The 23,297-nt window shown below is 43.2% G+C and overlaps 1 protein-coding gene across 1 annotated transcript in view; it reads left to right on the plus strand.

Moving 5' to 3' along the window:
* Positions 1-23,297, plus strand: part of ubr2 (ubiquitin protein ligase E3 component n-recognin 2) — a 36,458-nt gene that overhangs the window by 9,436 nt on the left and 3,725 nt on the right. The window contains exons 4-37 of the mRNA XM_079249069.1: positions 2,558-2,671; positions 3,021-3,151; positions 3,965-4,103; positions 4,207-4,269; positions 4,366-4,486; positions 4,580-4,687; positions 4,758-4,846; positions 7,164-7,262; positions 8,463-8,626; positions 8,706-8,805; positions 8,882-9,010; positions 9,301-9,484; positions 9,560-9,621; positions 9,846-9,956; positions 10,035-10,100; positions 13,285-13,401; positions 13,494-13,554; positions 13,665-13,789; positions 14,617-14,669; positions 15,485-15,587; positions 15,669-15,717; positions 15,803-15,957; positions 16,936-17,038; positions 17,111-17,220; positions 17,406-17,489; positions 17,567-17,745; positions 17,863-18,071; positions 18,468-18,561; positions 18,698-18,859; positions 18,986-19,074; positions 19,166-19,217; positions 19,300-19,448; positions 19,527-19,582; positions 19,803-19,899. Of these exons, the coding sequence (XP_079105195.1) occupies positions 2,558-2,671; positions 3,021-3,151; positions 3,965-4,103; positions 4,207-4,269; positions 4,366-4,486; positions 4,580-4,687; positions 4,758-4,846; positions 7,164-7,262; positions 8,463-8,626; positions 8,706-8,805; positions 8,882-9,010; positions 9,301-9,484; positions 9,560-9,621; positions 9,846-9,956; positions 10,035-10,100; positions 13,285-13,401; positions 13,494-13,554; positions 13,665-13,789; positions 14,617-14,669; positions 15,485-15,587; positions 15,669-15,717; positions 15,803-15,957; positions 16,936-17,038; positions 17,111-17,220; positions 17,406-17,489; positions 17,567-17,745; positions 17,863-18,071; positions 18,468-18,561; positions 18,698-18,859; positions 18,986-19,074; positions 19,166-19,217; positions 19,300-19,448; positions 19,527-19,582; positions 19,803-19,899 (3,727 nt within the window). The remainder of the gene's footprint in view (positions 1-2,557; positions 2,672-3,020; positions 3,152-3,964; positions 4,104-4,206; positions 4,270-4,365; positions 4,487-4,579; positions 4,688-4,757; positions 4,847-7,163; positions 7,263-8,462; positions 8,627-8,705; positions 8,806-8,881; positions 9,011-9,300; positions 9,485-9,559; positions 9,622-9,845; positions 9,957-10,034; positions 10,101-13,284; positions 13,402-13,493; positions 13,555-13,664; positions 13,790-14,616; positions 14,670-15,484; positions 15,588-15,668; positions 15,718-15,802; positions 15,958-16,935; positions 17,039-17,110; positions 17,221-17,405; positions 17,490-17,566; positions 17,746-17,862; positions 18,072-18,467; positions 18,562-18,697; positions 18,860-18,985; positions 19,075-19,165; positions 19,218-19,299; positions 19,449-19,526; positions 19,583-19,802; positions 19,900-23,297) is intronic.

Raw genomic sequence — 23,297 nt, forward strand, 5'->3', positions numbered from 1 at the left:
CCAGCAGCCCACAGGCCCCAGGACCATCCGCGGGCCCCGCCCACCCAGAGCAAAACCATCGCAGGCCGGCGCCACCACGATACCAGGGGCGGGATCCCCAAGGACAAGGACACGTCCATAGACCATCCCCACAACCCTCCCGCTGCTTCCTATCCCCCCTCACCAGCACCCTCCCCATCCCTCTCCCTCCCAAGCCCTACTGTCCCCAACACTCCCACCCTCAATTTTTTGAGATGAGGAAATCAGTAGAGCATTCTTCTACTTAAATGTCTTACTTTTATATTATATCACTGTAGCATGAACATATTGCATTTTCCATAAATTTCACCTGAAAGCCAAATATCCCTAACTTTTTGTGAGTAGTGTATGTGTTCAAACAGGAGATTTTTGTGGTGATTAATACTTAGACTTCTTTTGGACTTCCAGTTTAATAGGATAGTTTTTTTTGCTATACATAGGGCCACAAGGATAGTGTGTGTGTGTGTTGTTGGGGTCCATGTTGATGTCACTAAGGTCTCCCAGTAAGCAAAGCTTGGGGCATGCAGGAATGCTGCATCTGAGCCATGTTGATAATTCCCCACAAACCTTATTCCAAAAATTTTGAACAGGTGCACAGAGCCATAGAGCATGTAAATAATTATCTACTGCTTTACATGTGCACTGTGTGCAGATCTCTGAGTGATTTAGACCCATCTTGAACATTCTTTGTCCTGTGTAATGTGTTCTATGAAGAATTTTGTATTGGATGAGTTGTAGATTTGAACTGTCTGTCATATTAAAAGCATTTAGACATATTTGCAGCCAAGAAGGTTGACTGAGACTGATAGATAGGTCTGCCTCCCATTTGGAAGTTGGCAAGGAATTTGAATCATCTATTTTTGACATCGACCTGTATATTTTTGAAAGTAACTTTGGGCTACGAAGTTCCATAAATTCTGCTACTGTGGGAGGAAGTTCCAAGTCCATTTGATGAAGGGGGAATTTCGTAAGTATAATGGATTTGAGTTGCTGATATTCTAGAAATCTGCTACTATTAATTCCATATTGTGATGATAGTGTCAAAAGATAAAATTCTTCTGTTATGGATAATATGCTCTAAATAATTAATTCCTTTATTAATCCATTGTTTAAAGTTGATCATATTTTTGTTTAAAAGAATGTCAGGGTTGTTCCAGATAGGTGTGAGTTTACATGGGATTATTGATGAATTGTTTTTTTAAGAAATTCCCACCAAGCTGTCAGAGAGGTGCTAATGTTGACGCTTTTGAAGCACTTTAACTTTTTTACACTGAAGTTGAGGAATGGAAGATTAGAGATTTCCACATTGTCACAGAATGTTTGTTCTAAGTCTATCCATGGTTCATCTAATGGACTCGGTTTAAGCCATTTTAAGATGTATTGCAGCCTATTTGCTAAGAAATAATGTTGAAAGTTAGGCAAGTCTAAGCCTCCCCGATCTTTAGGTTTTTGTAATGTTTTTAAACTAATCCGGGGTGGTTTATTCTTCCAGAGAAATTGGGAAGTGTATGATTCTAGTGATTTGAACCAGGTGGAGGGAGGTTTCATAGGAATCATGGAGAACAGGTAGTTGATTTTGGGTAGAACCATCATTTTTATCGTAGCAACTCTCCCCATAAGTGAAATGGGGAGTGACTTCCAGCGAGTGAGATCATCTTCTATTGTCTTAAGAAGGTTAGTGTAATTACATTTTATCAGTTCTGAGAGCCTGGGGGGAATATTTATGCCTAAGTATCTAATGTGACCTGATTGTAAATTAGTGTTGGATGGATTTCGAAACCTACAGTTAATTGGTAGGACTGTGCTCTTAGACCAATTAATAGTCAGATAGTGATGAGAATTTATTAATTAGTGAGATTGTTTCAGATAATGATGTTTGTGAGTTTTGGAGGAATAGTAAAATATCATCGGCATAAAGGCTTATTTTATGAATTATATTTTTGGACTGGATGCCCTTTATAATTTGATTCTGTCGAATTGCAGCAGCTAGTGGTTCAATAAATACAGCAAAAAGTGAGGGAGAGAGTGGACTGGTGCCCCTTTGAAGATTAAAACTTGGAGAGGTTTGATCATTCGTCCTGACTCTCGCATTAGGGGAGCTGCATAAGATTTTGATCCAGTCAAGAAAGGAAGGTCCAAAGCCAAATCTATTTAAAGTAGCTAATAAGAATTTCCAATTCACTCTATCAAAAGCCTTCTCTGCATCCAGAGAAACTATAGTTGTTTCCAGGTTATTGATGGTAGAGTAATCTATTATATTGATTAGCCTGCGCATGTTAACAGAGGAATATCTGCCTTTTATAAAGCCTGTTTGAAAAATGTATATTTGACACCACCCTCCCAACCTGACCTGTAGTAGCAGCAAAAAAATGGGTGAATGATTTTAACAATTGCTGGCTTTGTGTTTTTGTAGCATGAAAATGTGTTGCTGCTTGGGTTCATGCAAGCATTTTGTTTTTAACACGTGAAGCACTTTGTGATGCATCGACTGTATAAAAAGGCGTGTATAAATAAAGTTTGGTTGATCGTTTACTTGCAGATGACCACATCGGGAGGTGGAGGTTTCTGTGACTGTGGAGATGCTGAAGCCTGGAAGGAAGGTCCGTACTGTGAGAAACACACTCCTGCAGACAGCAGTAGGGACTCTGAGGAGGTGAGGCGCCCGTCTGTCTGTCATGTGATGGTTTGAGGAAATGTGACCTGGATCTGAGGTTTTCACAGATCTGGTCCTGGAGGAGTCACGGTGTGTCAGTGTGTGTTGGGACTGATGCGTGTGTGATGCGACTCTGCTCCAGATGTTTTGGTGTGGGATTATTTTGTGTTGTTGAGGCAATCTTCATTCAGGTGTTCATCAGGTAAATCTGAGGCGCCCCCTGCTGGCTGATGAGAAATACTGCAGCGTTCAGACTGCAGATGAAAACTGTGTTGACTCCACTGATTCTGCTGCTGCGGTGTCGGATGCACACGTGTTTCCTTACATGTGTGAAAACTCTGTTTTCCAGGATCCTGTAGCTCAGCTGCCAGCTGACATGGTTGCCAGGGGTTACAGCATCTTCTCCATCGTCCTGAAGTACGCCGTCGACATGTTGACCTGGGAACAGGAAGACCAGCTGCCTGCAGGACTGGAGCCACAGTATGATGTCACACACACACACACACACACACACACACACACACACACACACACACACACACACACACACACACACACACACACAATCACTCTACTAACAGTACTGAATTATTAATTGATTATAAATTGAAATCATGATTTAAAAAGTTGCTTTTAGGAAAACCAAATGTGTTAAACCTGCATAACCTTCTGATACGATGCATGTGACTGAGTCGTCTGACAGCTGAACATCAGACCTCATCATGAAATTATTCATCATAAATAAATGAAACGCTTTTAAACAAAAACAGGAAATATGAAGTCAAAAGTTTTATTTAAACAGACATAATCGATTCAAGACTATTTAATCTGATCCAGCTGAAATAAGTCCACATTCGTCCAGAATGTATAGATTGATAGTTCATTTCCTCCTTCGTCAGCTTGCACCGGTCTGGAAGTGACAGTTAATTTCTCTCATTCTATTGATCTGCATCAGTCCTGATCGCATATGTATATCAATACATTTGAAAGGTTTTTACTCCTTAGATTACTACTTGTCATGATGCAACACTCCTTTCATGCAGGCTGGATTATTTTTGTTCTCATTATTGCAGCCTGTAAACAATCAATGACACTGATTGATCAGTCCAGATTTTCTATTCTATTGTATTCTGCAGTCATTTAGCAGATGCTTTCATCCAAAGCGATTTACATATGAGAGTGAGAACACAAGCATGAACTTCTGACAGAATTTCAAACTGTTTATACATGGATGGAAATGTATTTGATTAGTTTCTGAATCCAATCGTTCCTTCACTTTATGTGTGTGTTCAGGGAAAAAGGAGACACATACTACTGCATGTTGTTTAACGATGAAGTCCACACGTATGAACAGGTGATCTACACGCTGCAGAAAGCTGTGAACTGCAGCCAGAAGGAAGCCGTCAGCTTCGCCACTACCGTGGACAGAGATGTGTGTACCCCTTCAGAACCAAATCAGAATCCTGATCAGGATCCATCAGTTCATGTTACCAGCTGCTGTGTGTGTGTGTGTGTGTGTGTTTGGTGTCATGCAGGGGAGAAAATCCGTCCGATACGGAGACTTTCAGTTCTGTGATCAGGCAAAGTCTGTCATCGTGGTGAGTCCATCCTCCTGACCAGACTGTAGACCAGGTTCAGGATTCATTCATGTGTGTTTTCATGTATATAAGCTCCGCCCCCTCACTTCCCCACAGCGGAACACCAGCCGCCAGTCCAAACCTCTTCGGGTCCAGGTGATGCACTCTTCCGTTGTGGCTCATCAATGTTTCGCTCTAAAGGCTCTTAGCTGGTTGGGACAGATCATTCAGTACTCAGGTACATTTAGACTTCCTTACCCACAATCCCCTCTGTCTGTGTGTAAGTGTGTGTGTGTGTGTTCCTGTAATATTGACCATTTGACTGTTTCAGATGGTCTGAGGAGAATCCTGTGTCAGGTGGGTCTGCAGAAAGGTCCAGAAGGAGAAAACTCCTCACTGGTGGACTGCCTGATGCTCAACGACTCCAAGATGTGGAAAGGTGAGTGCTTTGGACCACCTGACCCCGTAGATGTCGCCTGACATCTGACCTCACCTGTCTATGCCTGCAGGAGCGAGGAACATCTACCATCAGCTGCTCATGAACAGCCTCCTCATGGACCTCAAGTACAAGAAGATCTTTGCCATCCAGTTCGCCAAGGTAACTCACCTGTTATTAATCAGTACACCTGATGAGTCGTCAGCTGATATGGTCATCACATCGGATCAATACATATGTCACCATCTGGACAGTTTTCATATAACAAGTCCAGTCATGTGTCTCGATGAAAAACAGTATAGTCAGGTCTCCTTGCTACCATGGTAACCTGTGAAGGTCAGATTTCTCTGCAGTGATGTCGGTGGACATGGTTTGAACTGAGCCTTCACCAGAACCTCAGGTTGGGCTGAGACTCTCTGACCCGGTCAGACCAAACTCAGACCAGGCACCCAAAACAGTTTCCACATGCAGTTTACTGATTCAGTCTGTCTAAATTCCTCGTAACCGAGAGTCAGCAAGCTGTCGTTCTGGCAGATCTGATCCAGGATGCTTCTGGTTCAGTGTGGAACCCAGATTGACTGTAAACCAGCTGCAGGTAGTCTCAGGTGTGCTGTTGGCTGAGGCCAGACGGCTGCAGGCTGTTCTGGAGGTCTCGGGTCTTGTCACACAAGTCAAAACAACGGCACCTGATCTTCTGATTGGAGGGTGGATGTGATCAGGACCGGCGAGTTCAGATGGTGTTAGTCTGTGGTAGCTTACGTCTTCACGATAGTTTCCTCATCTTCCCGGTGGACGTTAGTTGCTTCATCCAGCTAAAAACCTTTACACACCACCTGTCAAGGCAACATCAGGGATGAAATTTAGCAATTTTGCGACTTAATTTTTCTCAAACTGAGTTTGATCCAACAGAAACACCATGGACCAATCGGAGAAAACATGTTGACAGCATCACCAGAACAGTTGCAAGATTTACATGTCTCCCTTTGTCACTGCTACTTGATTCAAACTGAATCGCAGTGGCCGAGCACCTTGTCCTTTTTTTCTCTGCTTCTTCAAGCTAGCAGCTAGCTGCTGAAGCAGGTCCCCAGATTGTCACACGGATGTCCTAAAGTCCAACCTGAAGTGGATCCAGCTTCTTTTGCAGCTGCAGCACAGTATTGTTTCCACTTGATGTGGAGTCCATCTTTGTTTTTGCATCTTTGTTAGTTTTAGAATATTTATCATTTAGTCACAATTTTGCATCGCGCTTGCACACAAAGACAAAAACATTGATATTTTTTTTACTTTTGAATTATTTGCAATTTGGTGTTGCAATTCTGCATCGGTCCTATTTTATAAAGGATTTTACCCCAGGGTTCCACTGAACACTGAAGCGATGCGGAAGTGCTGTGGAGCAGGTGCACCGAGCTTTCCACCTGGCATCCTACTCCACCCGGAGAGTTTCAAAGTGGACCGTCTGTCACGGTTGGATTCTCTGTAGATTCGATTAAACCAGAGAGTGGTTGTACTTGTAGGCTTTAAAAAGTAAAATGAACCAGCTAAGGAGTTATTTGCCAGTCTGAGCAAGTCCCGCGTGCCTGCTCTTTATTTCTTCACAGTAGGGATGTGTGGTGTCAAAAGCAAGAAAAAACGGTGAAGCATTCCACCTCCAGGATAAACGCCTCGTTTTCCACGACGTAAAGTATCGACTGAGACCCTCTCTCACTTGAAGGCTTCATGCTGGTGCCACAGATAATGAGGAAATGTTGATGTTTTGCAGTAAATTGCGTTCCCAGATGTGGACATGTAGTATTTCATGTCCCTCGGATTGCTTTGTTTTTCAACTGACTTCCTGCCTGAGCGAACCGCTTTGCTCTAGATTGATGTGGTTTTGAAGCAGCAAGCAGCAGAAATACAACACAGGTGTATTTTAAAGAGCAACGGGGATTCTGGGATGCTTCAGAAATGAACAGCGACACACTTGGTAGAAACAGTCCTATTGGAGCAGTGTACGGTACGGTGCAGCCACACGGTGGGACTTTCACCAAGGGGTTGTTGGTGTGGGTGGGACTTTACTGTCCAGCTGAGTAAAATACAACCGTGTTTTATTACTAAAATCTGATTTGACTTAAGAATTGAACTTTGGCATAAATGTAGTTACACATGTTCATTCAGTGTGTCTGCGTAGTGAAACAGCTGCTTTACATTCAGCTTCTTGCTCAAAAGTATGTCCGCAGTGAGTTAGGTTGACTGTACATGGGTGGGGGGTTGGGTCGGGTGTCAGCCGGGCAGCAGGGACCTCTGACCCAGAGGTGAAATGTCGTCCCTCCTTTAGAACTACAGACGCCTCCAGACAGATTTTATGGAGGACAACCACGAGCGAGTGGTGTCCGTGACATCACTGTCTGTCCAGCTCTTCCCCGTCCCCACCATGGTGAGTAGTTCCCGTCCTCTCTGCACCTCCACACACCTCTGTCTCTCTGTCTCCCCCTGCTGGTAGAACTATGAACGCTTGCAGAGCGACTACGTGAAAGACGACCACGACCGTGAGTTCTCCATCACTGACCTGTCAGTGCAAATGTTCACCGTCCCGTCACTGGTGAGTTCCCGCTGGATGAGACAACGCTGCAGAGACACTAACATGATGACCTCATCGCTATGACCTCATACCTGACATTATACTTGAGTCATCAACATGGCATTGTAGCTGACATCATCAATACAATGTCATACGGTCATGATTGCTGACATCATGGGTATGACATTTTACCTGACAACATTATGACAATATTGGTGTGGCATCAGATATGACTGCTCAGGACATCTTCCTAAAGCATAGCGATGTCATACATGACATTATCATGACTTCATAGCTGATAAGTATTACATCAGTATGACATGTTACATGACATCATGGATATAGCACAATTTCTATGACATCATAAGATCTCACCTGAAAATCAGTAAATCTCACATGACATAAAAATGTCAGACATGAAGTAATCAGCAGAACATCTTGCTTAGCATCATCATTACGACATCATTAGTGACATTTTGCCCTTATAATATGCCACACCAACTTATGTAATGTGTATGAAAGGGTGACATCATTTTTCCTGACATCATTATGACTTCATAGCTCACATAATCGTTATGACATCATCAGTATGATGTCCTAAATAATCAAACTTCCCACGTTCACCTTGTTTTCTCTGAAGTGAGATCTGATTAATAAACATTTTTTTACCGTTTCATCATCATCGATCCGTCGGTGAGATCTTACCATCGGTAACGACGACATCTGATTTCCAGAACTGACTCCTGTGGGTGGGACCCAGATGACATCAGAATTCTGGTTCTGAATGTAAATAAACACACAGGACTGTGAACTAGAACCGATCCAAAGACCTCTGTTGGTCTAACATTAATCCTCAACACGCAGCAGAACCTGTTCTGGACCTAGACCTGGACCTGGACTGGGTCAGAACCTGCTGCAGACAGTATCTGATGATCGCAGTTAAATTCTCTGCTACTGTGTGATGATCAAGTCAGAGTTTAGACAGAATCCAGACTTTCTTCCAAAGACATTCCTGTTTGGATCTAACAGTTTTATGAGGACGTCTTGTCTTCCTGGGAGATTTTTCTAAACGAGAGTCACAGAAACCCAACTCTCTGTGTGTGTGTGTGTGTGTGTGTGTGTCTGTGTGTGTGTGTGTGTGTCTGTGTGTCTGTGTCTGTCTGTGTGTGTCTGTGTCTGTCTGTGTGTGTGTGTGTGTGTGTGTGTGCGCGCACGCTGCAGGGTCGAATGCTTATGGTGGAGGAGAATCTGATGACCACCATCGTCAGGACCTTTGTGGATCACCTGCGTCACAGAGACCTTCAGGGACGCTTCCAGTTTGACCGTTACACAGCACAGCAGGCCTTCAAGTTCGGTCGGGTCCAGAGTCTCATCGGAGACCTCAAGTAAGGACTGGTCTGCCACCCATCATGGTTGGAACCCATCTAGGAGTCCTCCTAGTATGACCAGTTGTTCTGTCTGCAGGTATATCCTCATCAGCCCACCTTCTGACTGGACACATCAGCTCAGGACCAAATTCCTGGAAGGGTTTGATGCTTTTCTGGAGCTGCTTAAGTGTATGCAGGTAACTCTGAGTCCCAGCAGGAAGTCCACCTGCTCAGGTGAGCCAGTCTCTGTCTCAACCTGTTTGTCTGTCTCAGGGAATGGACCCCGTGGTGAGACAGGTGGGACAGCACATCGAGATGGAGCCGGAGTGGGAGGCGGCGTTCACGCTGCAGATGAAGCTGACGCACATCATCTCCATGATCCAGGAGTGGTGTTCGACCGACGTAAGCTGAAACCATGTACCCCAAAACCTCATTTTTGGTCCCAAAACCCTCCCTTCTGCTCCCCAAAACCTCCTTTCTGCTCCCCAAAACCCTCCCGTGTGCTCCACAAAACCTCCTTTTCAGCCCAAAACCTCCTTTCTGGCCCCCAAACTATCACATTCCAAATCCTTCTTTTTGGCCTCAGACCCCCCCGTCTCGTTCCAGACTCCCCTTTTGTCTCGTCCCAGTCCCTCTTTCTTTGTTCCAGAACTGGTCTCCCACTGGTCTCTGATTCTTCCTCTGTGCTTTAGGAACATATCCTGATTGAAGCCTATAAGATGTGTTTGAGCGCGCTCAGTCAGTGTCATAGCGGCCTCCCTGACGGCGAGCAGCCAATCAGCTTAAGTCTGGCAGGTCACTGTGTGGACACGTTCAGGTACCAGGTGTCTCAGGACAAAGTGTCCATCCACCTGCCGGTCTGCCGCCTCCTCGCAGGTAAACACACACCTGCTGCATATAAGGAGTCAGCAAATGCTCATCCTCCTCATGCCATCTTTGCTTCCTCCTCAGGCCTCCATGTTCTCCTCAGCAGGACAGAGGTGGCGTCTCGTTTCCCAGAGCAGCTCCCGCTGGTGAGTAACATCACCAGAAGTCCTGATAGTTGGAGACTGGTCATCAGTGTGTAACTACTGATCAGAGAGCTCATGTGGGTTGTAGTCAACTCAGTCTGCAGAGATCAAACACTGATTAACTGATCAGATTCAAACCAATCAGTACATCAGATCCACCTATTTCACATCTGCTATGTCGATTGATCAACGGGTCCTCATGGTGTGATCTCATCTTGTGTCTTCAGGGGGAACTCAGTCCTCATCTTCTGATTGAGCTGCCCCTTCGTTGCTTGGTGCTCTGTGCCCAGGTGCATGCTGGGATGTGGAAGAGGAACGGATTTTCTCTGATCAACCAGGTGAACCTTTAGCTGCTGATCAATACTTTAGTTTCAGCTCTTGTTGTTGTTGTTTATGGTTTGTTTCCTTTTTTTTAGATCTATTATTACCACAACGTCAAGTGCAGAGTGGAAATGTTCAACAAAGACATCATCATGCTGCAGGTACAGCAGCCCTCTACTGGTATCTACTGGGTTTTACTGGTCTCAATGGTATTTTATTGACTCTGCTGAACTTTTACTGATTTTTCTACTGACATTAGCTTATCTCAGCTGGGTTTTACTGAGTTCTGTGATCTTAGAAGACCTGTACTGGGCTCCACTTGTATCTACTGATCCAACTAGACCCTTAAAGCCCAGTGTGTGAGAATAACTCCAATCTATTGGTTCACAAATCGAGTAAAACAACCGAGTAGTGCAGTCTGGTGGGTCGCCGTTTAATCACATTATTATCACTACAGAAGCAGCAGAGTCACAAATGTGAACATGTCGACATGTTGCACAAGTTGGAGTCTCGTCAGGTGATGAGGAACAGAACAATACATTACTTTGTGTTATTTATTCTGATGCGTTACAAGCTGGTCCTCAGCTACAGCTAATGGCTGTCATAGTGTCACTAGATGAAGGACATCAACCTCCTTCCCATTGACAAATCAGCTGAAATAAATGATGAAACAGGAGGAAAAACTGGAAAAGCAGCACACGGTTTGACTTCTGTGAAGAGTAACAGCAACTGAAAACTTTTGCAACAAAGTTTTTCCACTGTAGGCTAACAGATTAGCATCTCTGCCGTTTTATACATCAAATAACAGTAAATGATCCAACTCAAACGGAGTAAAGTAGCTGCTGGACCACCTGCCTTGTTTCTAACATATTGTCAAATATTGGAATTGGAACTGTAGCGTTTCTTATTTTCATTTGGACAAAAGAACAGCTTTTTTAGGGGCCTGAACATGCTCAAAAAGTCACCAAAATTTGTGTTCCCTCTGAAGGGAATGTGGAAAATTTGATATTTTTTGGTGCTTGTAGCTGTTTGGGTGAAATTGAATATGAGCGCCGCCTGTTTTTGGTGCCCCGTCACTGCATGTCATCAATCTTAAAGGGGTCCTATGATGGTATTTGGAGTTTTCTGAGCTTTCTACAGTGTTACAGTGTTGAATCCTCATCAGACATGTGAACGGCACTGTTTTTTATCACCTAAACGCATGTTTGACTTTGAGTTCCAGCACTCTCTCTGTTCGGTTTCCATGGCGACGAAAAACGCGTCGTTTTAGAGAGTTTTTTTCTACTTGGAAATCCTTGAGAAGTCCCGGGGCATAAGGTTCGGTGATTGGTTACCTTCTACTGGTTAACAAGGGCATGTACAAATACATCAGGCGGGTGGAAAACGTGGGATAAAGTTATTTCCAACGATGGCTGGTGAGTTTACCAAAGAGAGACATCCTGCTGCATTCGTTGCTGTGGGTTGCTGTTTTCCACTTCGTTTTCAGGGTCTGATTCAGGTTCCAACACGTAGGGCTGTATGCTATGTGTTGACATTGTATTTTTTTTTATTGAGTTCATATTAGCCTAATCCTTCTGTTTATGAGATGTTACAATGATGGTGAAAGCAGGTGCGGTGCGCGCTCCCGATGTAGCGCAGTGGGGGGAGGCGGGGCTTAATGCGGAAGAGTCTCAATCCACTCGTTTTGCCCACAGGCTGATCTGACAGCCTACGGAGAGGGTCGGTCTGAAGTAAATGAAGCGATTTGTGACAATAACTCGATCAATCCCAGCCCTTCTGGTCTCAGAAATAAAAATAAATTAGCCTGAAATGCCCATAATAGTTCCACTTTAATGAAAATTGATCAGCATGGTCTACATGACAGGGCGAATAAAAAAAAATCCTCCTAACTTCATGGTGAAAAGTTGACAGGAAGGCAGTCATTTTCGGTCAAAGTCGCTGTGAAATAGCCACGCCCCCTGGAGGTCAAAAGTATTTTTTACTCACAGACCCACAACTCTGGCTTGGTGGACACCACCCGGTCCAAATTGGGTCCGACATCACAAAACATGTTGGTGAGGAGATCCGGTGAAAAGCGTTGCTCTACGCTGCACGACGTGCCCGTGATGCTATGGCGATATGACGTCGTTACATCATTAATCACTATAAAACTATAAATCACTATAATCACTATAAAATTCTTAATTTTGATCTGATCACCCTAAAACTTATAGGGATTAATGAGGGCCCAGTCTTGAAGAGATTGATGTGACCATTGCCGGTCAAGACCTAAGCCCGGCCCTCTTACAACCGGAAGTGGTTATTTCCACGTTTGAGGGTCATCCTCCTCGGCAAATAGTCCCAAACACATTAAACTGATTCAAAACATGTCAAACACTTTCATGATGCTATACAAAACAAAAAAATGACCAGTTTTTTCTACAGAGCTACAATTTGTTGGATAAATCGCCAAACTTTTGCCTCCAGTAAGTTGTAGTGGACAGAAGTATGGAAAAGAGCTCAACACGTTGTAATAGATTGCTCGGTTGGCACCAAACTTGCCACCGTTATTCTCTGGATGGTGTGTCATCAAAGCAACATAGTGCTGGAGTTTTTTTTTTGTTTGTTTTTTTTTTGTTTTTTTTTTTTTAAATTTAGTCATAAAACACGCAATTTACTCAGATTTTTTTTCAACAAAAAGTCCGGTGCATCCTAGATGTGCATTAAGTCCCGCCTCCTAGCTTGATTGACATGAATGTAACTCAAATCAGCAGGCGGTGTGATGTGACAGCCGTCAAATCTTTTGCCACACACAATTAGTAAAAGCCTTTTTTTTTTTTTTTCCTTTTTTTTTCTCCTTCACAAAAGTGAAGACTGGCCATAACAATGCGGGACAGCGCCAAGTTTTGTGGGACGTGTGAAAAGTAATAGAAATGTGGGACTATCCCACACAAAGCGTGACATCTGGCCACCCAACATGTCAGCCTTCTGCTGGCGCCACCAGTGTTTTTATCTCACTCTAAACTACGAGAAACTTCATTTTTCATGCGATTGTGATCAGACTTCAGTAAAATACGTATTTATGAAACCAGTCATTTTTGCGGATAAAGAGTCAAATGAGTTGCACGCTGAATCCGTAATGTTTTCTTTTGATTCTCCTGGACTCTACTGGTTTCTACTGAGTCTACAAGATAACACATCTTTACTGGTTTTACTGAACTAAACCTTTCTGTACAGGTTCTGATGGAGCATAGATGTGTGTATTGGTTTTTACTGGACTATGTGTGTACTGGTTCTACTGGACTATAGATGTGAGTACTGGTTCTATTGGACTCTGCTTACTGGTGTGTTTTTGCTGTGGTGCAGGCTGGGGCATCCATGATGGATCCGAACCACTTCCTGATGATCGTCCTGAGTCGGTTTGAACTGTTTCACATTTTCAGCTCTTCAGACATCAGGAAGAGATACAGAGAGGCCAACAAGGTCAGTACTGGTTCTAATGGTCCTCAGATGACTCTGTAGCTGGTGTCAGGAAGAGGCGGTGAGGACATGAAGTTAAACGTCTTGTTTGACAGGACCTGGTCCAGCAGAACACTCTGATTGAGGAGATGCTTCACCTCATCATCATGGTCGTTGGTCAGTCCGTCTCTGTTGCAGCTTAATGAAAAGTAACGGTCAGGTACTGGTTGGGCAGGTAAGATGATCTAAATGGTGTGTGTGTGTGTGTGTGTGTGTGTGTGTTACAGGTGAGCGGTATGTGGCTGGAGTTGGATTGGTGGAGCCGTTTGATGAGGTCAGAAGAGAAATCATCCATCAGCTGTCAATCAGACCGATGGCTCACAGCGAACTGGTGAAGGCTCTGCCTGAGAATGTAAGTCTGTCTGTCTTTCTACCTCTGTTTATCTTTCTACCTGTTAGTTTACCTGTTTTTTTTCTGTCTACCTGTTTATCTATCTGTTAATCATCTCATGGTCTACGGGATGGGAATCTTTTCATCATGATTTCATTATGATTAGGCCGTGATCTGATTATAAAACGGTTATTGGTGCATCTTTTCCCATATCTGACTACCACTGCGTTGTGAAAACCAGCAAAGAAGAAGAAGAAGAGAACTGGCTCATCTGTTGGGTAATGCAGGTCTTCTGTTTCCATCAGAGTGAAACACTGAGCTGTGTCAGATCAAGCGGTGTAGCGTTGAGCTGGTTTTGAGCCACAGCCAGTGGTTTATGGTCCTGCACGTATCTGTGTTTAGGTTGTTCACTTACAGTTCCCCTTTGCTTTGTTGTCCGCTTCCTGGGTTCACAGGTGGATCAGAGTTCATGTCTTTGATTCGCATCAGAGTTTTTGTGCATTCACTCTGGCATCTCATGCTGAGGATGCTGCTTGGATTTAATATTTAAAAGTAGGATAGAAGTTTTCCAGGAGCAGTTTTGACTTAAATCCTCCTCACACCCCGATTGCAGTCAGTTGTATAAATGCTCCAACACAAATAAAATAAAAATATTTAGTCATCTGTGGAACATGGAGGACTGAGAAAGCACCATCCAATTTTTACAGATATCCTCAAGACGTGTCTGTCAAACTCAACTGCCTTTTGTTGTCACATGTTCTTACATGTTGTCCTGTTTACCTGTCTGCCTGTTTGTTTACATGTCTGTCTCTGGTGTAAACAGCTGATCAGACTATTTGTCTCTTCAGGGGAACAAGGAGACTGGTCTGGAGAGAGTCATCGACTGCGTCGCTTCATTCAAGTCAGTTTGTTTCCTCAAACTTTCCCTCCATCACTTGTCTTCTAACAGTTTCATTACTTTCCTGAGATCTGCTCTCTGTCATGGTTCTGTTGACTTATGTTTTACTGAAACTCTGCTGATGTGACTTAATGAGTTTTCTGTGGTTTTAAAAAAAAAAACAACAACACCTAATTAAGTAAACTTTAACAAATATAATTTTTAATTGTTCTTTTTACAATTTACAAAGTGAACATTTCTGCACCACTGCTTTGTTTCCCCACTTAGTTCTGTTGCTTTGGCTTTGCTTCCATGGGGTTTGGCTTTTTTAGGCCGTGTTCATGAAGACGAGTTCCAGCCAGACATTTTTAGGCTACAGCAGAGTCTTTAATTTTATATAATATAAACTTCTTCCATAACTACATGAATGGAAGGTTTTTGAAATTCTGGGATCATTTTAATGTTTCTTGTAATAGTTTGGGGTTTTATTTTTTTGGTCTAAAATTTCAGGTTTAAAATGTGCTGTGATCTCACATTCAGCCCATATTGTTGTGCAGATATATTTAATTTATTTTGGTTAAATTTCCGACTGAAAACGGAAAACTTGGTGTCATGACGAGGTTAAAACAGCTACTCACTGTTCTGGTTCTGTTGCTTCCTACCTACACATGAGAATTGTCATCATGATGACGTGTTTGGTTCGTGTGATTTGTTGTCTAGGTGTAGCTTGTAGAAATGGTTTGAGCTTATATTTTTAGAAATGGATTAGAGTGAATAAATAAAATAGCTGTCTGTGAGACACAGCTGGCTTGCCAACATTTTCTGGTTCTGTGTTGCAGGAAACCTGGTGTGACGGGTCGAGGTCTGTACGAGCTGCGCCCTGAGTGGAACAAACATTTCAACCTGTACTTCCATCACTACAGCCGAGCAGACCAGTCCAAGGTGCAGCCATACAGCCGATCAGATGCTGTTGTCATGGTAACTGTGTGCTTCTTGTCACGATAATGTGTGTGTGATGTTCAGGCGGAGGAGGCTCAGAGGAAGTTGAGGAGGCAGAACGGAGAGGACACAGGTAATCTCACTCTTTATTCTAGGTAACATTGGTAAAAGACTTGTTACCATGGTAACCTGGATGTGTGTGTGTGTGTGTGTTGCAGCCCTGCCTCCACCTGTCCCCCCCCAGCTCTGTCCCCTGTTCGGCAGCCTGGTGAACCTGCTACAGTGTGACGTCCTGCTGGCTGTAGAGGGAGCTGTGCTGCAGTGGGCCGTGGAGCCTGGTGGAGGCGGCTGGAGCGAGTCCATGCTGCAGAGGGTGAGAAGATCATCAGCTGGGTTTATTTCCGCAGTTTTTAAGCAACACAACCGAACTTTGGCAGGTTTTTGTCAACGAGGCATCTCCTAATGATGACTTCCATCTTGGTCCTTTCTCTTTTCTGAGCGCTCTCCTTCCAGTAAAAGTCAGCTGGATGTTGACTGGTGTTCCTTCCTATTAGTCAGTGTGTTTTACTGGTGTTTAAAGTAATACTGGTCTGCAACGTGATGCTCTGAGCAGCAAATAAAAGTTGTAAGGTGGTTTTTGAGCTTCAGAACGCTGCAGAGCCACAAGTTTACCAGAAATGTAAATAATCAATGCCATATATTTGTTTCCATTATCCCTAGAAAAAAACTGATTACTGCTTTTTAAACACGGGTAAAAACATCTACTTTTCTGAAAAAAGAAAAAAAAAAAAAAACCCTCAAATATTTTTAAAAAGTTTTTAAACACTCATGAGGTGGTTTCTTAGAGGTGTCCATATGGAGGTATGTTGCAAAAGTGAAATGGAAATTTTGCCTTTACACAGAGGAGGACACGGAAATCTTTTAACAAATAAAGAGACCTTCATCTTAAATGGCAAATCACAGCAAAGGTTTTACAAGTAATTAGGGAAATGAAGGAGAAAAGCAGCAAGTGGAAAACCCTGAAAAGCTCCATGGATACGAGGCTACCTGGTATCAGTCAAGAATTACGGCTTATTTCGCTAAATACCATTCAAACTGAAACGCCTAAAAATCGCAATTTTATAAATGTCGCTATCAAGTTGTGGAAAAGTGCTACAGTTTCTTCCTGATGAGTCAGAAACGTAGTTTTAATGTCAGAAAGTGACGTTTTGTTACTTTAAACTGGAGCTGATGCTTAACTTTCAACGCCACTAAACCAACCTGAAAACCGGGTTGCTGTGACATCACTGGAAGGACGTCGTTCTCACTGCAGGCTGAAATGGAATCAGCGTTATGTGCTGCCTGTCTGCAGGTTCTCCACCTGGTGGGCATGGCTCTGCTGGAGGAGCAGCAGCAGCTGGACAGCAGCAGCGGAGATGACGACATCACCTTTAACTACACCTACAAGATCACACGTCAGTAAACCCACACGCATGTAGCATATCCCATAAACACACAGTCTTTTGATGGTCACGCTGTTTGTTCAGGCCCAGGTGAAGCTCCCAGTACTTCAGGAAGTGTACTGGCCTTGCTGGAGAGTCTGCAGAACGCTCCTCACCTGGAAGTTCATAAAGATATGATCACATGGATTCTCAAGGTAAAGTAAGATGTCACAGGGATTTTTCTGCAGGTGAGAAGTTTCTGAAAGCCCGAAGATCCAGAAAGCTTCATCTGAATTAAATTCACATTTTTACTGATGGAGTTTCTTTTTTCCCAGCTCTGTTTCTGGAAATGATTTAGTAAAGTCAGACGTCATGGTGTGATGTTTATGTGTCGGTGCAGATGGTGGGAAACATCAAAACCATGAGAGAACGAACGTCTTCCACCTCCACCGTCGCCATCAACCAGGGCCGCGGACTGGAGGAGGTGAGACGTTCTCCTGGTTCCCGCAGGTGAGAAACGCTGCATGCAGCTTGGACTTACCGTCTTGTCTCGTCCTCCAGACGGTTAGAGACAAGGACAAGGCAGAGAGGAAAAGGAAGGCGGAGATGGCTCGGCTCCGCAGGGAGAAGATCATGGCTCAGATGTCCGAGATGCAGAAACACTTCATCAACGAGAACAAAGAACTGTTCCAGCAAAGTATGGAGGAGCTGGAGGCGTCCACGTCTGCTGCTGAGCACAGGTACACCTGCATTCACCTGTATACATCCCATCCTGTGTACACAGCCTGTACATGATGTTTGTCCACCTATAAGACCTCCACAATGACTACTAACAAGTTTTCACCTCTTCCCTCCAGCCCATCTAGCTCAGAGCTCACCTACACCTCTCAGGTGTGTGTTGGTCCCAGGAGGGTGGGCGGAGCTGAGCGCCGCCAGCTGGTGACCTGTATCTTGTGTCAGGAGGAGCAGGAGGTCAGAGGTCAAGGCAGAGCCATGGTGTTAGCAGCGTTTGTCCAGAGGTCCACTGTTTTGTCCAAAAACCGCCATCGCAGCCTACCTGACCCAGGTGGGTGGAGCCACACTCTCACCTCATCAGGACCCCCACCTGTCTGTTTAGATTAATGAAAAAAAGCTTTATTAGCAAACTGTGATAACGAAGGTGAGACAGAAGGTAAAAAAAACTTGTTTGTTTCATAATCATAGTTTTTTTTTTTCTCCCAGACTGGTAGAAATCAAACAAAATAAGATTTTGTCTGCTTTTACACCCAAATGTCTCCAACATTCTCCTAAAGCTTCTTTTTCCACAATGCGGTGGTCATTTACGCCATGTTTAGTACCGTTTGAAAGCTACTGACTTGACATTTCTTACCGTGTTACTAACTAAACGAGATTGTGAAAAATTCTTTGAATAATCACAAACTCATTGGTCTACATTTCTTGAAATTTCTCACCTTCATTTCAGAACGTCATGACCCCCTGTTCATGCACCCCGACCTCTCTCTGGGGATCCACACAGCCAGTTGTGGACATATCATGCACGCCACCTGCTGGCAGAGGTGAGTCGCTGCCGTGCTGACCAATCAGCAGCCAGGACAGGATACACCTAACCCCTTGGTGTGTGTGTGTGTGTGTGTGTGTGTGTGTGTGTGTGTGTGTGTGTGTGTGTGTGTGTGTGTGTGTGTGTGTGTTCAGGTACTTTGAGGCTGTCCAGCTGAAGGAGCAGAGACGTCAGCAGCGTCTGAGAGGACACACCAGCTACGATGTGGAGAATGGAGAGTTCCTGTGTCCTCTCTGCGAGTGTCTGAGCAATACAGTGATTCCTCTGCTGCCACACACACACACACCTGACCACAGGTATACACACACACACACACACCTGACTGACTACAGGTACATACACACACCTAACAAGGTGTGTTAGCAGCCATCTCATCTGGTCAGGTGACGTGTTGCCTGACAGGTTCTCTGTTGTTTTCTCAGTGTTGACCATCCCAGCCTGGAGGCGTGGCTAAAGACCACCAGACAACAGATAGAAACAGTAAACTCCGCCCACAGGAAGCAGTCTGAGGGTCAGTTACCTGTCGGAAGGCGGGGTCACATCTGTGTGTGTGTGTGTGTGTGTGTGTGATGATGTAGTAAAGGGTGTTTTTTGTGTTGAAGGTACATCAGAGGGGGCGGACCCTGAAGGATTCAGAGCCGCTTTCCCTCCACAGTGAGTTATCTGTCGCTTGAACTGCCTCATAGGTGTTGATGGTGTGTCAGTGATGTCAGCAGTGATGTTGCTGTGTCCTCAGGAAGCTGTTTTCCAGCAGCATCAATGAGATGGTCACCACCTTCAGCATGTCTGCCTACAAGGTGGGACTCAAAGTAAACCCCAACGAGCAGGACCAGAGGGTCCCAGTCCTGAGCTGGTCCACCTGCGCCTACACCATCCAGAGTATAGGTACACACACTTGACACACCTCGCAGGACCGGTACACACCGGCAGCTCTGTTGTTCTTAACTGGGTTTGGTTTTGCAGAGCGCCTCCTGATGGACGAGGGCAAACCATTGTTTGGGAGTTTACCTTGCAGACAGGTAAGTTTTATTAATGGATCAATCACGGCGATCAGATCACATCCACGTGGATGGATGGATCTGACGACATCTTACTGAATTATTTATCATTAATCACATGTTTTACGCTGGTTTCTGTTGTCATACTCAGAATCTTGAGTTATTGTCCTGAAATGCTCAGACCAACCTGCTCAGTTGTCTTGCATCTGTTACCATGGTGATGGCAACATCTCTGTTACAGGACGACTGTCTGAGCTCCCTGACACGGTTCAGTTCTGCTTGTTGGACTTCAGCTCCACTGAAAACTGTTCAAACTCACTTCATCCGGCTGTTTTCAGGTAACGCCAAACACCTCACACACAGTTATGAAGCTTCACACCACAGTTCCTGTCAGAAATAATCATTTAACTGTCGTAAAGATTATTCTGCATGAATTCCACAACATTAGAAATCTGTTAAAGCACATGGAGGCTCCTACACCTGACATGCCCAGCTCTGTTCCTCAAGGGCCACAATCCTGCAGGTTTCCCATGTAACCCTGTTCCAAAACACCTGACTCAAACTAATCACTCAATGTGCAGAACGTCATTGGCTGTTGGATCCATTTAATGGAAACCAGGTGTGTTAGAGCAGGGATACATCACAAACCTGTAGGACAACTGCAAACAAAACTCACCAATTTAACCAAATAAAAGCCTAATAGTTTTCATGATGATTGATAATTTTTGATTTTGAGGTAATTTATTTTGCTTAAGTTTTAGAAAGTTTTGGTTTTAATTGTTTTTTTGCTTGAGTTTTAAAAAGTTTTGCTTGGAGATTCTGAACCAAATCTGATTCCATACGACTCATGTGAATGAACGACACGAAATTGCAAATATTTTAAAGGTGAAACTTTGACATTTGTGTGTACACACACCGAGCTCAATACGAGTTTATTAACAAATGATAAAGATTAACACATCATTACACATCAAACGACGATGACATTGTGCTGATGCTGCACAAGTTAAGAGGCTTTGGGTTCATCGTATTCTGGAAAAGAAAGACCTGGTTTAGTCCAGGAGCTGAAACTGGACCAGACTTTAGGACATCCGTAGGACAGTCTGAGGATCTGCTTTAGCTGCTAGCTGCTAGCTGTTAGCTGCTAGCTACTAGCTGCTAGCTACTAGCGTGATGAAGCAGAGAAAATAAGACAAAATGCTCAACCATAGTGATACAAAGTCTACATGAAGCAGCAGCAACAAAGTGACACGCCTTCTCTCCTTTGTCCGTTGTGTATCTGTCAGATGCCAGTATAAAAAAAAAATCAACCTCTGTTCAATAAATAAAACTGGATGGATTTTCGTCACTGATGTGAATGTTCTGTCAACTTGACATTGATTCCATAAAAATCTCAAACATACAAATTCTCTTTACATAGTAGGGATTGGAGATATGGTCTAAAAAATGTACCCCAATAATTCCTGGCATTTATTACGATGACAATAAAAATCTCTATAAATAAACACCAATTTAGTCTTTTTTTTAAAACATGAATCTATCACCAAAATAACACTAAATATTACTAAACATTCTATTTGTTAGGTCAAATTCCACCTTAAAATATATAGTTGTGGATGTAAGCAAGTAATTGGCCCAAAAATTGTACTGCAGCCATGTAAATTAAAATAGTTCCTTTATTAAGTAATATATGAGCTCTAATCCCTTTTTGGAAGGTAAAAACTCTATTTCTGAGATCAAATTCCACCTTAAGAAGGCATGAGGGTGGATGTCAGCAACCGCTGACTCTTTGATAAAATTAGGCCATTTTAGGATTTATGATTATTCCCCGTTTTATTGACAAAAAATGCCGCATCATCGTTTCTTTAAGTAATAATAATTCATTGACATCATTAGAAATTATGCTGTAACGTTCTCCACACAAATGTTTCCGTAATAAATGAATGAATAAATCACATTAATTGGCTTTTACATCCTAAACTCAAACAAGCATAAGGCAAACGCATCACCAGAAGAGTGAAGCAGCAACATGCATGACTGTTGTTTCTGTTCAGCACATCTCTTCGTGTGCTCTTGTTAATTAGTTAAAGCACTAACGTGCATCAAAAACTTACTTTCTCTGTTAATATGGGCCTGATGCCACATCGGTTTTGTGGTGAGAGCAGCAGATTGGAGACTCTGTTCAACATGGCTTTAACAGGCTGTGCACGCTCCTGCCGCCGTTTAATCAGTGTTTGGCAGAAATTTACTTTATAGCAAAACACTGGTTTGTGTTTGTGCTTGAAGTGGTGGAATAAATTTGTGTTGTTGTACTTTGTTTGCAATGTTTGTCTGCAAACCTTGCAAATTACAAATTCCTGCTCCCTGTCCGACTTTCTGAACCCAAACCAGTTCCAGATAGCGGAGATGGCAGCGCGTGATCTAATGGGAATTTTTTATTGTGGGATGACATATTCTTACCGGGGCGGGGGTTTGTAACAATAAATTACAAACTATATGTTATCGCACATTCCTAGCACAAACTCCAGGTAGCGTGTAAAGATCTTTAACTTGAGTAAATGGAGGCGGCTGTTTCAAACGGTTTCCTACGTCTCTGTCATCGCGCTTCCATGCACTTTTTACTTTGCTGTGGTTAAGTCAGTTCATCCACCAGTGGGTCGTGATTTCTGAAGGTATTGCTCTGTTTTCTTAGCAACGGATAGCTAAACTACTTAAACAGGCCAAATTACATACCAAACCGATGCAGGAGACGGACAAAATGGTCTGTTGGTCTGCGTATTAGTCATCTACGTTCAGCATAAATGGAATCATCACATTTTGGTTGATGTCCAACCCGAGTTGTCCGGAGTTATAAAATGACACAATGCCATTTTATTTAAAAGTTACATTAATTACGTAAAGCTTGAAATGATGTGTGTGTAAAGTTCCCTGAGACAACATTGTTGTGAAGTGGCGCTATACAAATAAAGCTGAATTGAATTGAATTACACGTTAACGTCATTAACATTATTATTACTTTGGTGTACAAAGCTGCTGGTTGTTTTGGGTTTAATATAATCAGTTTGATCACTCTATAATATATTGATTAAAGGGATAACCATTTGATGTTTGCCGTTTTCTCAGATTCGGGCACAATCTGATTTCTATTCAATTTGGGAACCAACGATTGATTATAAACAATTTCAGAAGTAATTAAACACAGTAATTTCTATTCATATCAGATTCACAAAAAAACAACTAGAATATTAATTTACATATTTATTCCTGAGCTCAGATATTTAAATTTTAATCAAAAACAAAACTTGTTCTCATATTAATAATGGAAAACAGTGTCCCAGTAGAACTCAAAATAATTCTATTTTCAAAGTAAAAGTGCGTTTGATTGATTATTGTATTAATTCCTGAACGCTGTTTGCATTTTGGATCAATGTCATTAGCTCATTGATCACATGATCGATATATCGATGTAGATCGATGTCTTGTTACGCTCCTAGTGGTTGTTCTACAGGTGGTGAAACATCCATCCATTATCTGTGACTGGGATGGTAGAGCCCATCCCAGTGGCTGCTAGGTGAGGAGGGAACACACGTAGCGTGTTCCACGTCCTTTATGGAAAGTACCAATATTGAAGGAGATTAATTAATCATTACGTTTAATTACTGGAAGTACTGGTGATATCTCCACACAAACACCCACCAGAACTGGTTTTAGTGGTGTGTAAACCCTGAACTGGTGT

This window comes from Telmatherina bonti (genome assembly GCF_933228915.1).
Source record: "Telmatherina bonti genome assembly, chromosome: 11".
NCBI classification, from domain to species: Eukaryota; Metazoa; Chordata; class Actinopteri; order Atheriniformes; family Telmatherinidae; genus Telmatherina; species Telmatherina bonti.